The following is a 17186-nucleotide window of genomic DNA, read 5'->3' on the forward strand; positions in this document are numbered from 1 at the left end:
GCACAAGGGGGCGCACGTGTCTGCAGTTCGTTTGCAGTGGCTGGAGGCCCTGGTGTGCCCATTCTCTCTCTTTCTCTATCTGCCTCTTTCTCTCTGTCTGTTGCTCTCAAATGAATAAAAATAAATAAATAAATAAATAAAGAGACCTAGAGAGGAAGGATGCCCAATACCCTTTGGCTGCCATATCCACACCCATATGTGCCCATACCCCTACAAACATACATATTACACACCTCATACACTCAAAAGCTGATCTTATGCCAGACTAGTATTAATGCAGCTATCATTTTATGACACTGAGAATTGTAAAAACAACAGAAACTTGAAAGCAAAATGGATGAAAATTTAGAAAGCATATAGGGTTTTTCTCTCTAAACCAATGAGCTCACTAGGGATTTTAAAAGAAGGTCTTCTGAGAGCTGGGGAGGAAAATTGCCACAGCACACTGACTCCTCCTCCTCCTCGCACAGACTTCCCACCATGACTCCAACAACCAGCCTGACCCCAGCACCAAGGGCTGCCTGTGGCGCAGAGGTATTTTCGGCTGCTTCCGCAGTCTTCCTGTGCAAAACCAGGGTCCAGGCACCGCAAGTCTCAAGTACTGACTAGGCTGTGAAAACAGCAGCACCTACATAGTAAGAGTTGACTACACAGGTCAGACACATTACTATTAGTAGAAAGAGAAGATCCAGAGCCCGGAACCCAACTGTGAGTGGTAGACAGGAAGTGCACAGTGATATATGCCCGTACCAGCGCTCTGAGCTGTCCACCACATAGCTTTCCACTGGGTTCTGCAGCCCCATAAAGAAGGCCTGAGGAAGAACTCCACTGCTCAAATAAGGAAACAGGCAAAGAGGGCTAAGCAGCCTGTCTGAGGTCACAAAGGTTCATAGGCAACAGGGTGAGGACAAAGCCTGTCTCTTTGGTTCACACTACAGCTGTATGGGAAGGGGCCTCTTTCCTTAGGAGAAAGATGGCTCAGGCACTCCTTCCCAGGAATCCTTCTAAGGGTCAGCGGGTCATAAGCAGGTAAACTGGCCTCAGCACAAAACCATATGAAAACTTCATCTTGGTCTTCCCTGAAACCACACGGAAGGAAGGACTAATAATTCTATAAACCAACTTTAAAACCAAGTACTTGGCTTGTGGTCAGGATAGTAAAAACCTGTAGAGTAATAACATTTAGTAATAGTTCAAAAATTTCAATGAAAAGCCTGTCTCTGCTTTTGGCTCAAAGAGTGTACACAGCACTTTCATGTACTGTCAGTGGCGATGCAACCTTCAGTGTAACATTTCTGAATGTAACTTAACAATACCCATCTACACCTGGAAGGTACAACAGACCCACTGCACAAGGACTTGGCAAGTTGCCGTGCAAGTTGCAGCACTGCCTAAGATTACCTATTGGTGAACTGAACCTAAATGCCCGCCAGCAAAGGGATGCGCTACACACAGGCTAGAGCCAGACAGAGAGCTTAGGAATGGCTGACGTGGAGGCCTCCTCAGGCATATGGGAACTATGACCCCCTCCACTGTCTACAAAGAGAGGGTGTTAGTATGCAAGCATATGTACACACATGCGTTAATTTTCCTAAGTGGATACCTGGACATGATCAATAGCTTCTTATATGCAGTGGAATTGGAGAAAAGGAGGAGAAGGAGTCTGCCTTCCTCTTTCCCTCCCTCCTTCTCTCTTTCTCTTTCTTTTCCTTCCTTCCTTCTCTCCTTCCCCTCTCTCTCTGTCTCTCTCTCTCTCACAGAGTGTGTGTGAGTATGGGCATGCCAGGGATTCCTACCACTACAAATGAACTCCAGAGGCACGTGCCACTTTGTGCATCTGGCTTTATGTGGGTACTGGGGAATCCAACCTAGGACATAAGGTTTTCCATAAAAGTGTGTCTGACAGCTTAGCTATCTCCCCGGCCTCCATTTTGTAATCTTTTAAAGTGCTAGATTTTTTTTTTTACCATGCAGATACAATGCCCTAAAACATCTGCAAAGAAAACTCTATCAAGAGCTTTAAATTTTCACTAGGTGTGGTGGTACGTACTTGTAATCCCAGCACTAGGGAGGTGGAGGTGGGAGGATCAGGAGTACAAGGTCTACTTGGCAAGTTCAAGGCCAACTTGGGCTACATGCTATCCAGTCTCAAAGCACGTACACAAATCTTTAATTTCTCAACTGTCTTCTAAAGAACAACATCTGTGTTCTTTGTTGCTAAATGTACATCTTGCTAGTTTCTGTACCTTGTTTCCTTCGTACACCCATCCCAGACTCTTCACGCCAAAGGCAACCTGGTTGGCTGAGACATCCAGGCACGTGACAGGCTGGCCGTAGACATAGTGAAGTGTTCTGGCGGAATCCTCAGCCTTCAGCAGGTATACCAGGTCTCCGGCAGTGGCTATGGCCACGGGATACCTTCCAGTATCTGGCACTATCTCAAGGTAGTCGACCTGTTAAAGGAGAAGAGTTGCTCAATCCTCCCAAGTAACCCTGACCTGGCCAGCACACTCCTCCTCACATCACCAAGGGCGGCCACTCATAGGCTGAAGCATGGTTCCTGGTGAACGAGAAGATGCCCACCATAACAGAAACACAACGCTCCCAAAAGAAAGCCTTGTCACATCACTGAGGATCACCAGTCTGAGGCCACAAGGAGCCAGCTAAGTAGGGACCCAAGTTTATTGAGCGAGTTACTGTGGGTAGGGACAAAAGCTGGTCCAGCCCCTATCCAGGGCAATACTCATCAAAATGTGAAGTGCACACACACTCTGGCCCAGCAGGCCCACCTCCAGGAGTGTCCTTATTTATACATGAAGCCTCCCATGTGCAAGACTGTGGTGAGGCTTGGTCAAGACTAACAGCCAAAGCAAGGAGAGCACACTATACATGAGCAGACCGTGCAGTCACCCCCTTCTCTGGGACCCTCACCCACATACACTGGGGGAGGGGAGCAAGAAAAAGGGGGTCCTGTGGGCTAACCTGTGGAAGGTTGGGGACAGAGGAGAGTGTGACTTGACTCAAATATGCATAAATATAGCAATGACAGGCTTCAAGGGGGAAGCAGGTTGTGAGGAGTGAGGGGAAGGGAGACATGTCCTGTCAGCCTTATTGGGTCTTTTAAATTCTGAACCATGTCAATAATAAAATAACATAAAAATAAGTAAGGTTTCGTTGTTTTACAAGAAACTGAAAACATTCCCAAGTTCCAAATGAACAAAAATATATTTGAAGAAACATGAGTTAAATGCAAAAAATAAATGCCATCTATGTTCTTAGCCCTTTCCTGGTCTGCCTGCAGGCAGTGATCCCAGAGGCTCCCCACGGCCACGAGGGTAGGGGCTCCCATCTGCACAGGGCAGGAGCACACTGACGGGGAAGTGCCTTCTCCCCGGAAATGTTCCCGTCAGCTTCCACCTGCCTGAGTAACGGACGAGAGCACAGTGCTCAGGGTGAGCCCCACTGTGTAATTATGAAAATCCACAGTGTAACGGACAGCACTGCCCTGACAGTGTGCCAGAGGCGCTCAAAAGCCCGAGTCCCGCAGGCTGCGCCGAGGAGCTAAGAGCTAGCAAACATCCGGCGACTCTGCTAATCCCCAGGCCTGACCGTGCCAGTGGCAGCCCAACATCTTGGGCTGCGGGTCCGTCACAAAGGATGGGCACTGCAGGCTAGCACTGCAGACCTGGGAGCGCTGCCACTGCTATTCAGAGTAGCTGGGGAGGACAAAGACGGTCCAGCTCCACTGGCCACGGGTGCCTTGTCCAGAGATGCCCAGCACATTTGGTGCCAACTCCCACCCAGTGTTAAGACATAATGCACAAAACGGTTCTTAAACACATCTCCAACAACAGCTGCTGACTTCCTCTCTTAGTGAAAATTTATTTCTTGTTTCCCTAAAAGGGACATGTTTGAGTTAGCCATTTAACTTCATCTTGATGTTGGACTTATGACAGACTGAGAGGCTCAGATTGACAGTGGCTGTGCCGTTTGCCAGGAATTGTAAACTACTTCAAAAAGCTTCCAGTCGGTGCCAGGTGCCACCTGACTGCCAAGGCAGGATTTACACTTTGTCGAGGGATTCTCGTCTTACGTAACTGTCTCAGCTCTTGTAATTATGGATGGTCTACAGTATCCATTAGCCAGAGACAAACAACAAAAACTCTGTACCTCCACATTCTTCCAATAAAACCCCAAATGAGATGATTGCCTCAGGCAGCTTTAGAGGAGCAGAGGCCTGATCCTTAAAGAGACAGTAAGCTTAGGGAGGTGAAGCAGGGGTGCCAGACTGTGTAAGTTATTCAAATCTTAGATCTCTACTGAGGAGAAGAGGAAGGGAATAAGGAATGGCTCCAGGTCAGACCATTAATTCATCATTCAAAGTTGGCTTTTTTGTTCACCCTCTTAAGGGCAAAATGAAGCTGAAATGAAATCCAAATTCAGCGTAGACAGATTTGAGCAGCGTCTTATATCAACTCACCTCCCTCCATGCAAACAGGGCTCCACATGCAGTGGTCTAAGTGTGAACGCAGCCCTGTGGAAAGGGCTCGGGGCTGGAGCAGCTTCACACCTAGTCTGGCAATGTGGCTTCTCACTCAAGAGAACTGTCAAGCAACTCCAGGTGAGACAACCTTGGGAAGCACACATGACAAAAGCCAGTCCTTCTTCCTTCCCTCTGTGTGGATGAGGGGGATAAATGAGCTCATTTACACTCATGCATTAGCCACAAATGGAGCTCAGATGCCTGGTGATCACCTTCCATGAGTGTGAAGGAGCCCAAGGACCATAGTGATGGGCTCTGGCCTTGTGAGCCTGGCTGTTTACATGATTTTTTTTTTTTTTTTTTTTTGGAGGTAGGTTCTCACTCTAGCCCAGGCTGACTTAGAACTCATTCTGTAGCCCAGGCTGGCCTTGAACTCACTATCCTCTTACCTCTGCCTCCTGAATTAAAGGCGCCACCACACATGACTTTTTTTTTTTTTTTTTAACTTTTAATTGTTTTGTTTTAGAAGTGTAGCTTGAGTCCAGGGCCTCAAACCTGCTAGGCCAGCATTCTAGCACTGAGCTACAGCACCAGGCCAGCCCTAAGGTTTGACGTAAAATGGTTGGCTCAGAATCCAGGGTCAAGTCAATCCTTAGCTCTGAGCCTTTCTTGGCTTCTTGATAAATGGGGAAAACCATACTACTTATTTCGTAGGGCTATTATGAGATTGATGAATAGAAGCCCAAGGAAAAGGAGCTTCCAACCTCATTACTATTTGTTTATACTAGACCCAGAGACTCTTAAGAATGGAAAATAAAATGACCCGACTAACAGCTCACCAGTTTCTGAACTTCAAATTCTGCAGCTATGTGCCAGTACCCCTCCTCGTTGGGGTACAACATCACAACATCAAAAGCAGAAGCTGTAGCGACAGTGGCATCTTCCCGGCTGAGAGCAAGCGCCTGTATTCTGGCATCATGCTCAAAACGATGAATAGGGTACTTCCCGGTCCTCAGGTCCCATATATTAAGAAATCCTAGGACAAAGAAACAGAGCAGAAACAATTTAAATTCTCTCCAGAGATACAGTTATACAATCACTATGTGATTATTTTGTTTTTAAGTCACTGCATGGAGATGACGGAGGCTATGTGAGCTAGCTGCAGGGCATGGGGAGGTGCTCCACATTGTGAGCACTTAGCCCTGAAGATCACATCCCTTACCCCATGGGGGAGGGGGACGTGCTGCCAGGCAGATTAGATGCCAGCCGTAAGAAATGCTGACCATCTCCTATCCACTGTACAACCACACATTCAGCCTTTGCTCCTAAAACTTCCCATTTGCCCAGAATAAAGCTATTTACTTTTCATTCTTTGTAATCCATCCTCCTGTCTTTTCTTCTTTCATTGTACTTCATCTCTTAAAAATACTTTGAACATAGGCTCTTGCTACACAGGAACACTGAGCACACACAAATACAGCTAGAAGAAAACACTGTATTAGGCCACTTCACAAGACTTTCTTTCAACTATCTGTTGGCAGGTGATTACAAATCAAAATATAGCTTTCCTCAAGTAAAATGTTCAAACATTTCAATACGGCCAACTCTCCTAAGGATCCAGATACATTTGAGGACAAGCATATGGCAAAAGGCTCCATGGCGTGCTGCCCCTGACAAATATTTTGGCAAATTCTTTCCATCCTGACTCAGATGGAAAGATGTGTAGCACTCATTTCACAGAAGACAGCATCTCCCTTCCAAGATGTCTCATGTTAGCATGTTCCTTCTCCAGAAACTGACATCACAAGAAAAAGTATGGAGAAATGCAAGCTGCCAGTTCCCTGGGCTGCTGCACGCTCAGAGGCTCATCCGTCCCCTCTCTGAGCACCTTCCATGCCCTCCACACAGGACAGGAACAGAAGTTGCAAGTGGCTCAACACCTGCTCCAGGGCCACTTGGTCCATGATGAGGCTGAGCTGGAACTTAAGTAGGAAAATGTCGGATGAGCGGCTAAACTTACAAACACATGAAATAACTATGAACTTGGTGAGTAACTGATGCACACCATCAAACTCACCCTGAGTCCTGCCAAGTGTGGAAGCTACTGAGCCACAACTCCCTCTACACACATGGAGTTTATCTATAAACACAGTTTTCATTATTAACCAAGCATTGGTTTTGCTGGCATCATTTCCCCAACAGAACTGGATGCAGTAAAACTCCCAGCATGACGCTAAGCTTCACGGCGCTCCTCGGAGGTGGTCCAGGGTCTCACCAACATAATGCTGGGACTCCCCTGAGGCTGTGATGGCGTCACCTTGTCCAGCCCTCCTCTTCAGTCATGTGTGTAACTGACCACAGCTCATTGTCAGAGGTACTGGTGTCAAGGACACAGTCCTCCAGTATCACTTTTGGTATACAAACACTTAAGGCTCTTCTGTCTTCTGGAACAGTTGACTCTTTATCATATGTAATGTCTCTCTTTGTCTCCATTTATAATTCACTCTGAAATTTTCTTTGCTATTGGTATAGCCAATCTGGCTTTCCTCTGATTTGTATTAAAACAAGGGGATCCTTTCCATCTATTCACTTTGCTGTGTGTCTCCAAGTTTAAGGTGGATTTCTTAAAGCCAGCCATGTCTGTAATCCCAGCAAATGGGAGGCTGAGGCAGCATACTGAGAGCTGGAGGCTAGCCTGAGCTACATAGCAAAAAACTGGGGAGATACTCAAGAGAGTATGAGCACTTGCCAGGGACCTGGGTTTGATCCCTAGCACCTGTATCAGAAGCCTACGTGGCTGTGTGTGCCATAAGCCCAGCGCTGAGGACCACAGGGAGAGGAGGACCACTAGGCCTCACCAGCCAGCCAGTGGAGCCAAAACACAGCTTCAGATTCAGACAGACCATCTCAGTGAAGGAAAATGGAAGAGAGAGAACACCTACATTCTTCTCTGGCCTCTGCACACATACATGAGCACACATATACACAACACACTACCTCCCCAAAGGGGAAACAGAGTGGTTTCTTATAGGCAGCATATAGTTGGCCTTGTTTTTAAGTGGGTGTCAGAACTACTAAGATTAAGTATGATTGCTGATTAAGGATGGGGCTCATCTGCCAGTTCACATGTGTTGCTATCAGTCCCGTCTGTTCCTAATCGTCTGTCCCTCTCATTTCTCACCTCTCTGGATTATGCATTCTTGCCACTGTGATGCCTTTGTTGGCTTATAAGAAAAATTCCTTGTGGAGTTATTGGTTGATTTAGGATTTTTATTTCTAGGTTTTCCTTTTCCTTTTTTTTTTTTTTGTTTTCTGAGGTAGGGTCACACACTAGCTCAGGCTGACCTGGAACTCTGTAGTCTCAGGCTGGCCTTGAACTCACTGTGATCCTCCTACCACTGCCTCCCGAGTGCTGGGATTAAAGGTGTGCACCACCACGCCTGGCCTTTTTTTTTTTTTTTTTCCAAGGTAGTGTCTCGCTTTAGCCCAGGCAGACCTGGAATTCACTCTGTAGTTCTTACGGTGGCCTCAAACTCAAGGCAATCCTTCTACCTCTGCCTCCCAAGTGCTGGGATTAAAGGCATGTGTCACCATGCACAGCTGCTTTAGGATTTTAACATATGTTCTTAACTTACCATAGTCAACCTTCAAATGCTATCAGAACACCAAGTACAAGAATTTTATGGTAACATGCAACCATTTCATCCCTCTCAACCTTTATACTATAGTTATCGTAGGTTTATTTCTACATCATATTATACATCTTACATATATTATTTTTGTGTGCACAGGCAATTATCTTCGAGAGTGATTTAAATAAGAAAAGAAACCATTTCTATAGACCCACATAATCACCACTTCTGGTGTTTGTCAGTTGTCACTTATAATGGCATTATAAAATCCAGAAGCACTGCAAAATCTGCAATTTCATTTTGGACTGTGTTGCTAGATTGTGAACCCAAATGCACAGGGTGGAGGCCGGGTGCAGTTCAGGGGCAGAGAACGGGTGTGGCATGTCCTGTCCCTGGCACTGAAGAAGTGGTGCGGGCACGAGGTAGAAATAGCAGCTAACAGGGAGGGTGTTGGTGAAAGCCAACAATAAAAATGATCAATTATAAGTTAACATAGTTACATTCTAGCTATGGTTACAACCTTGAAAACTGCAGTGACTGGAGGAACAAATGCCGGCAGTTAAAGAATGTTCTACAGTATTGTATGCGACTGTCATCCGTATTAGTATTTAGCAAGAAAGGAATTAATAAAGCATACATTCAGCAGGCACTCACTGAGCCCCTGCTTTGTGCTAAGGAACTATGTGAGGCACTGGGGACGTCACAGTGATTAAGACAAAGACGTTCCTGACTGCAGGCAGCTGACATTCTAGTGGCATCTACCCAGCATCTGGCTTGGAGGCCTATGACTACTGTTTCCACAGATGCATTCTAGCCAGGGAAATACAAAATAAAACACTATATGACACACACAGCCCAAGCACATGGTATAGTTTGTAAGCCTGAATTTTTGTTTTGTTGCCCTATTTTCTGAGCCCTAGGAGCAGCTAACTTTCCTCAGTATTTCCAGGTGCAGTGTGTCCAGTTACTGTGTGACTATTAATGAAGAAGCAGTAGTCAGTGACTGCCAGGGCCAAAGCAACTCACGTCTCAAAACAGGTGTAGATGTGTAAAGCAGCAAGATGGTGTCCTCCTCCATGCCCCAGACTGGGAATTCACAATGCCCAGCACAGCTACTTACCAGTAGAAGCTTGTCTCATTTCTCAGCAATGGAACATTCAGCTGTAAGGTAAAGAAATCCCAGGGGAACTGGCTTGCACACAGAAGACACACTGGCAGAAAGGTGCAGGTCATGTCACACAATACAAGGAGAGAGCATGCAGCTAGAGATGCCGAGGGACCAGAACCAGGAGCCAAGCAGACACTGAAGACCAAGGCCTCTAACTCTATACCTGCTTCCTCCTTCCTGTCTCCATCACCCAGCGTTCTCTTGTCCCTGAGCACATGGAAAAGTAGCCAACACCTTTCCAAAGGTCTTCCCCAGGCATACAACAAAGTCTGACAACCCTCCATGAATGGGTCTTCATCCCTGATTGAATCAGCTGATGCCAAAAGACAATTCAAATCCTATGAACTTGCCCATCTCTAGAAAGACTGGGAAAGAACCCCTAAAAAGACACCATATTCATCTTGCACAATAAGAAAGCTTTTCAGCAAAGGCTAGCAAATAGGTGATTTAAGAAATCATCCCAGCCGGGTGTGGTGGCGCACGCCTTTAATCCTAGCACTTGGGAGGCAGAGGTAGGAGGACTGCCATGAGTTCGAGGCTGCCCAGAGACTACGTAGTGAGTTCCAGGTCAGCATCGGCTAGAGTGAGACCCTACCTCAAAAAAGCAAACCAAAACAAAAAAAAAAAAAAAAAAAAAAAAAGAAAAGAAAAGAAAAAGAAAGAAAGAAAAGAAAAAAGAAAGAAATCATCCCAATTTTTCACAACTGGCATCACCCACTAGGCCTACATTCCAAGAACCTGAGATGATGCCCCATCAGGGGAACAGAAAGTGGAGCAGGTGTCCCTCCTCCTCCCTGACAAAACCTCCATAGCTGCGGAGATGCTCAGTTCTGGCACAGGGCCGGAATGCGATGCTGTTTGCTCAGAAGACATCTGAAAAGGACTCACATGAAAAACTAAAGTGAATCTTTCAAACACATCTGAAAGAAGACAGCGAGTAAAGGCCAAAGCTCCTGGAAGTAGGCAGGGGTGGGGCCTGGCAGTCCAGTGGCTCCCTGGGCTCAGGACCCCCCACCTTGACGAGGAGCAGCCAGGCTGGAGACGCTCTGTGTTCACTCTAGACCAGGAACGGTCATTACTAGTGACATGAGTAACGAGGGCCAGGCTTTTGAGGAGACATAAAGCCTGTTCAGCAGCTGTGGATGGGCACCCATGCCAGTCTGCAGCACGCCCCTCCTGCCTCCCAAAGGAGATAAGCCAGAGTGTGGTAATGAAACTACACATAGTGGAAATGGGATCTAAATGAGTTTAAACTGATTTATGTGAGCTTTTGTAAAGATTACTTCGTATCTGGAAAGTGCTACCACTGTGAAATAATGCTGACAACCCTCAAGAACTCTGTCTAATGTACTTGCATGGAATATTTATACTCCTCGTCGTGGGAACAAGGACCATAATGGATACCACTTTTGTTTTATTAGGGATGCATATTTAAATTAATCTGCTATTTGCCTAAACAATTAGCTGCTTCTGTTTGTGTGCACAAAGCCAAAACTGCAATTAGACTTCCATCAAAAAGATAAGTCCCAACTAAAACTGTCCCAGTAGAGCCATAGGAGCTTGGGGCAGAACTTCCAAAATTACTTTTCAGCATAATGGTAATTATGTTAATTGCTTGAAAGGTAAATAACTACTGAACTGGTTTTGGGGGGGAAAAAAAGAACCACAACTGGTATTGCCTCTCCTCTCTGATCTCTCCCACTTGCCATGAAATTTAAAGCAGGTTACCAGTTCAGACAGTCACACTCAGGTCCCTTCTTGAAGCACTAACTTTGTCTATGGTTTCTGAGCCTTCTTCATGAGGACTTAGTGTAGCTACAGCTCCTGTCTCTCTGAGCACCTCAAGTGTAGCCTCTGCCTCATGACAGTTAAGTAGACAGGACTGATAACTGCGCAGAGGCTCTGAACGGAGCTGACTATTTATAAGCACTGCTGTCGGTCTCAACTTCCACCGCGTGAAACTTTTTTTTTATCAGAAATTAAACAGGAATCAGAAGAAATGCTGCAACAGGGGAAAAAGCAGTTCAAGAAAAACATCAAAGGCACCCCAACACTACTAACCAGGCGCCCCTTTACTAGCCGTGCACATCACTCTAAACTGCAGGCAGAGACCTAAAGGAAGCATGGAGGTTGGAGAACCGGAGTTTCTGCTGGCCGGAGTTTAGGATCAGTGCAAGCAAGAGACCTAAGAAGGGCTGAATCAGAGGTCTTGTAAAAGAGGGTGGCTCTTCCCTCACATCCGCCCGCCTGCCTGCCTGCCTTTCTCAGCACTGAAGCTGAAAACTGTCGCCTCTTCTGGGAAATGGAAAACATTCTGGAGGGCACACTGTAGATGAGATTCTCAATGGGCTTAAGGACGAAAGTAGGGACAGGTTAGGAAGGAGGAAAGCAGAGAGGCCAGCCCCGAGACTGGCCCCGGCCATGGAGAGATGGTGCCAGGGCTGAGTCCTCCAGTAACTCTCAAATGGAAACAAGACAGGACAGGACAGGACATGTGAAAAAGAATCTAAAGATTAGACATAGTTGAGAAGGAGGAGAACAGGTCATGGAGTCCATGAAGTATGACTGACCAGAGTCAGAGCTATCAGCCAAAGGGAAAACAGACCATGAGAAGCCAAGGAGTGTGGAGGAGCGTCCACAAGGGAAGGTCATGAGAAGGCAGGTATATGAGAGACATCCCTATGCACGCAGCCTCTAACACCAGCCAAGGTTTTGCTATGACACAACTGAGTGCAGTAAGTACTGAGGATCCCTAAAAGAGCACATTAGACACTGGTCAGAGCAGATGCTTCCAAGGAAGAGACTGAGCACGCTGCAGACCAGGGACTACATGGTCACAGGTAAAAAAAAAAAAACAAGGCCTGAAGAGACAGCTTAGCACTTAAGGCACTTGCCTGCAAAGCCAAAGGACTCAGGTTCAACTCCCTAGGACCCAAGTAAGGCAGATGCATAAGGGGATGCATGCATATGGAATTCATTTGCAGTGGCTGGAGGCCCTGATGTGCCCACTCTCTACTTGCCTATATCTGTCTCTCTCTCTCAAATAAATAAATAAAAATAAATCATTTTAAAAAACAACAAAAAATGCAAAATGACCAGGACACATTTGTCTCCACATACTTTGATAGTATCTGAAATCTTTCTACACGTAATACAATGTAAAAATATGATGTGCACACATATTTATAAATAATGATCTGATTAGTATAAGATTTTTCAGTCACAATCTGTATCATTTTATAATCAACATCTAATTCTGGTGTAAAAACTAAATTAAAAACTGAAAATTCCACTATGGTCTATTGATAGGTTCAGGCAAATTAAAGAGTCCAAAATATCATTGCCCCTGCCCCTAGATCACAAGGAGCAAGAGAGCCCTGTGTTGGCCTTTAAGAAGCCTTAGCCTCCTTGTGCTTTCCTGTCTTCTCGAAAATACTGCTGATTCCTAAAAGGAGTCACAGATTTTGTCACCCACATGTTGACTGACCTGAGTTGTATGTAAATCCATGACTGACCTAGTTGTATAGTACTGAGACATCGGTGACTCCAGTGCAATCACGACACAGAACTACCCACAACTCAGGAATTCCCTCACGTCCTTCTTGGGTCATCTCCTCCCTAGTCCCAGCCCTCTGCCTGGCAACTGTTCACTTGTTTCTGTCATAGTTTTGCTGCTTCTACAAATGCATAAAAATGGCATTTTTATACATCATGTATCTATTATAAAAAGCATTTATAACTTATTTATTTATTTAAGTGTGTGTGTAAGGGGAGAGCTCCCAGGTCTCTTACTACTGCTGCAAATCAACACCACAGATGTGTGCTCCCTTTTTGTGGATTGGCTTTACATGGGTGGCTGGCAAGTCGAACCCAGGTCAGGAGGCTTTGCAAACAAATCCCTTAAGGATTCTGACCTGGGTTCAACTTACCATCTCCCCAGCCCTTGTTCAGTCTATGCTGTAAACCCGGGTTATGTTACTCAGTATAATGCTGCTGAGATTCAGCTTGTCCGGGCATAAAGTAATAGTATGTTCAAGCTTAGTGCTGTGTAGTGTTCCACTGCACACATATGCCACAATAGCTGCACTCATTCATAAGCTATTATATGTTTGGGTTGCTTCCAGCTAAGGGTTCCTATGGATAAAGTTCTCCAGACAAGCAAGTACGCATGTTTGTGTTTCATTCTCCTGAATAAAATACATAAGAATGGAAATGCTGAGTTGTATGTAGAACCTCGTTTAATTTCATAAGAAGCTGTTTCCAAAGTATTGTTCCTGATTTGCATTCCCCCAGGAAGGAATGGAACACCAGCTAAACTCACCAACACTGGGTATATCAGTTTGTGCAATTTAAGGCATGCCACTAAAGGCAGGTGTGGAATCATGCTTCATAGTGACTTTAGTTTGTAATTGTCTGAAACTTAACAATGCTGACCAGGCTTTCAGGTGCTGACTGCCCATTCTCATCTTTAGAGGTAGCTACTGAAATATTTTACCATTTTAAGTGATTTGTCTTTTAATACCTAAATTAATTATGAGAGACAGCGAGAGAATATGTGGGTGCCTAGGCTTCTACACACTGCAAATGAACTACAGATGCATGCACCACCATGTGCAACTGGCTTACATGGGTTATAGGGAGTCAAACATAGGTCCTTAGGCTTTGCAGACAAACACCTTAACCACTACACCATCCCTCCAGCCCCATACCTAAATTATGAAAGCTCTTTATATACTCTGGGTTCATGATGGTGGTTACTTTTCTTCTTCTTTTTTCTTTTTCTACAGAGAGCAAGAGAGAGGGCCTCAGCAACCACAATCAAACCCCAGATGTTTGTGCCACCTAGTGGGCATGTGTGAGCATGCACTTGCCTCACCTTTGTGCATATGGCTTACAAGGGATCTGGAGAGTTAAACATGGGTCCTTAGGTTTCACAGGCAAGTGCTTTAACTGCTAAGCCATTTCTCCAGCCTGGTTAATCTTAATCACAACTTGATAGGATTGATCTGGGATTACCCAAGAGATCTGTCTCTGGGCAGGTCTGTGAGGACACTTCCAGGAAGGGCTGAATGAGGGGAAAGACCCACTCCAGAGCGAGCAGCCTCTTCCGTCGGTGGTCCAGATATAAAAGAAACCTGAGAAAGCAGAGTTTTCTGCCTGCCACTGCTTCTTGCTGGGGAAGTACCCTGGTGCCACTACCATCAGACTCCAGCATCTTCAGCTCCCATTGAGGACTGAGGGCCAGTGACTCTCCAGGGTTCTTCCAGGCCTTAGCCCTCAACTGGGATTGTTGCGGCATCCAGGTTGCTGGATGAAGCAGCTACTGGGCTCTCAGCTTGTCTAACATGCAGGTGGTCTTTGTTGGACTACTCTACTCCTATCATGCAAGCAGTCAAGTAAATTCCTTAAACATCTATAAATCCTATTGGTTCTGGTCCTCTGCCTCCTATACAGCTATACATTTTACACAGACAAACTGCCTGCTAAAGGCTGGCCTTTTCACTCTGTAATGGTGTCTCTACTAAGCAAAGGTTCTGAATTCTGATGAAATCTAACAATCTTTTCTTTTATAGTTGGTGCTCATCTTTCTGACTTGAGGTGACAAGGTTTGCTGCTTTTTCTTCTGCAGTTTTACTCTAGAACTGCAGTCCACTGTGAGTTTCCTGGCTATGGCATGCAATGGGGAGATCTTCTTCAGATTGTCACCTCTTTCAACACCATGCTGGGATGACTGCTCTTTAGTCACTGAAGTGCTGTGGTGGCTTGGCAGGGAGAAGGTTAGTTGGTAGCTCTTTTGGGTGGACTTTGCTCTGTATGTGTAGATCTATCCAATATTGTATCATACTCTCTTGATTAGCGTGGCTTTGCAGAAGATCCTAAAATGAGGTATGCCCTCCAAAGTTGTAGTTTTTTCTTAATTTTTTTGGCCCAATGCATTTTGTAGTTTTAGAATCAGCTTAACTGTGTGTGTGTGCGCACACACACACAAACACACACACACAAACGGGGGGGGGGGGAGGAAAGTGGGGGGAGAGGGAGGGAGGAGAGACTGGGGTCAGACTAAATGTCCAGATCACTGAGACAGGACAGACATCAATGACCTGCAGTCTTCCTATCTGTGAACATGGAACTCTCTATTTATTTGAGCTTTGCTTAATTTTCCTCAGCAACATTTTATGGAGCTTTTGGCACATGTATCTTACATACATTTTACTGAATGAATCCCCAATTACATCACATTTAAGAAAATATTTGTATTTATTTATGAAAGAGAGAAAGAAAATAGAGAATGGACCCTCTTGGGCCTCTTACTGCCGCAAACCAACTCCAGAGGTGTGTGTCACTTTGTACATCTAACTTTACATGGATACTGGGGAACTGAACCCAGGCCAGCAGGCTTTGCAAGCAAGTGCCCTTTAACTCATCTATGGACATGCTCAATTCCTCTTTTCATTTCTTTTTCTGGCCTTACTGCACTAACCAGAACCTCAAATATAATGTTTGTAGTCAGAGTAGTAACAGTGCCTTGTTTCTGATTTTAAAAGAAATCATTGGCCTTTTAATTTTTATTTATTTATTTACTTATTTAAGAGAGAGAGCAAAACAGAATGGGTGTGCCAGGGCCTCCAGCCACTGCAAACGAACTCCAGATGCATACATCACCATGTTCATTTGGCTTATGTGGGTACTGGGGAATCAAACCTGGGTCTTTTAGGCTTCACAGCAGGAAAGTGCCCTAACCACTGAGCAATCCCTCCAGCTCTCATTGGTCTTTTAAAAAATATATTTTTATTCTGTTTTTGGGAAGAGACAGTGAGAGAACGAGGCAGAGAGCGAGAGGGAGAGAGCGCGCATGCAGGCATGCCAGAGCCTTTCAGCTGCTGTGAACAAACTCCAGGCGCATGCACCCCCTTATAGAGCAGGTTTGCAACAATGCATGCTTGTGTCACTTTGCATCTGGCTTACATGGGACCTGCAGATTCAACCATGAGTTCTTAGGCTTCGTGGGCAACAGTCTTAACCATTAAACCATCTCTCCAGCCCTCTCACTGGTCTTTTGTAAACACCGAGAATAAAGTTAGAGCTGCAGAGATGGCTCAGGGGCTAAAGGCACCACTTGCAAAGCCTACTGATCTGGTTCAATTCTCTGGTACCCACAGAAACCCATGTGCATAAAGTGGTGCGTGCATCTGGAGTTTGCAGTGGCAAGAGACCCTAGCACACTTGTTCTCTCTTTCTCTCTCCTTGCAAATAAATAAATAAATAAGTAAAACTGTAAATAATCTTGTTTATTTGTTTGTTTGTTTTTCAAAGTACAGTCTCACTCTAGCTCAGGCTGACCTGGAATTCACTGTGTAGTCTCAGGGTGTCCTCAAACTCATGGTGATCCTCCTAACTTTGCCTCCTAAGTGCTGGGATTAAAGGCATGTGCCACCATGCCCAGCTCTTAAATAACCTTTTTAAAAAAATTATTTATTTATTTGGAAGAGGGGGGTGTGAATATGGGGGCACCAGGGCCTCTGACCACTGAAAACAAACTCCAGATGCATGCGCTGCCATGTGCCTCTGGCTTACATGGGTTCTAGGGAATTGAACCTGGGTGCTTAGGCTTCGCAGGCAAGTGCCTTAACTGCTAAGTTATCTCTCCAACCCATTAAATATAATTTTAAAAGAATAAAGTGTAGCTTTTTACTGACAGTCTTTAGCAAATGGAAAAAGGGTTTTTTTTTTAGTGTTTACTGAGTTTTTACCACAAAAATTAGCTCCTACATGCTATAAAACCTGTAATGCCTTATTAACTGTGTATGAAATAATCCATTAATTTGTAGCGAGATTGTTCAATAAATAAAATGTCTTTACATTTACCCATTCTCCCATTATATACTCCTTTGTGTACATCGGA

The 17186-nt window shown here is 45.2% G+C and overlaps 1 protein-coding gene across 1 annotated transcript in view; it reads right to left on the reverse strand.

Annotated features, from left to right (window-relative positions):
- Fbxw8 (F-box and WD repeat domain containing 8) overlaps window positions 1–17186 on the reverse strand; it is a 120975-nt gene that overhangs the window by 36781 nt on the left and 67008 nt on the right. The window contains exons 6-7 of the mRNA XM_045132304.1: window positions 5323–5519; window positions 2247–2453 (exon numbers count right to left, since the gene is read on the reverse strand). Coding sequence (XP_044988239.1) covers window positions 2247–2453; window positions 5323–5519 — 404 coding nt within the window. The remainder of the gene's footprint in view (window positions 1–2246; window positions 2454–5322; window positions 5520–17186) is intronic.

Source organism: Jaculus jaculus, chromosome 13 (assembly GCF_020740685.1).
Source record: "Jaculus jaculus isolate mJacJac1 chromosome 13, mJacJac1.mat.Y.cur, whole genome shotgun sequence".
Taxonomy (NCBI): Eukaryota; Metazoa; Chordata; class Mammalia; order Rodentia; family Dipodidae; genus Jaculus; species Jaculus jaculus.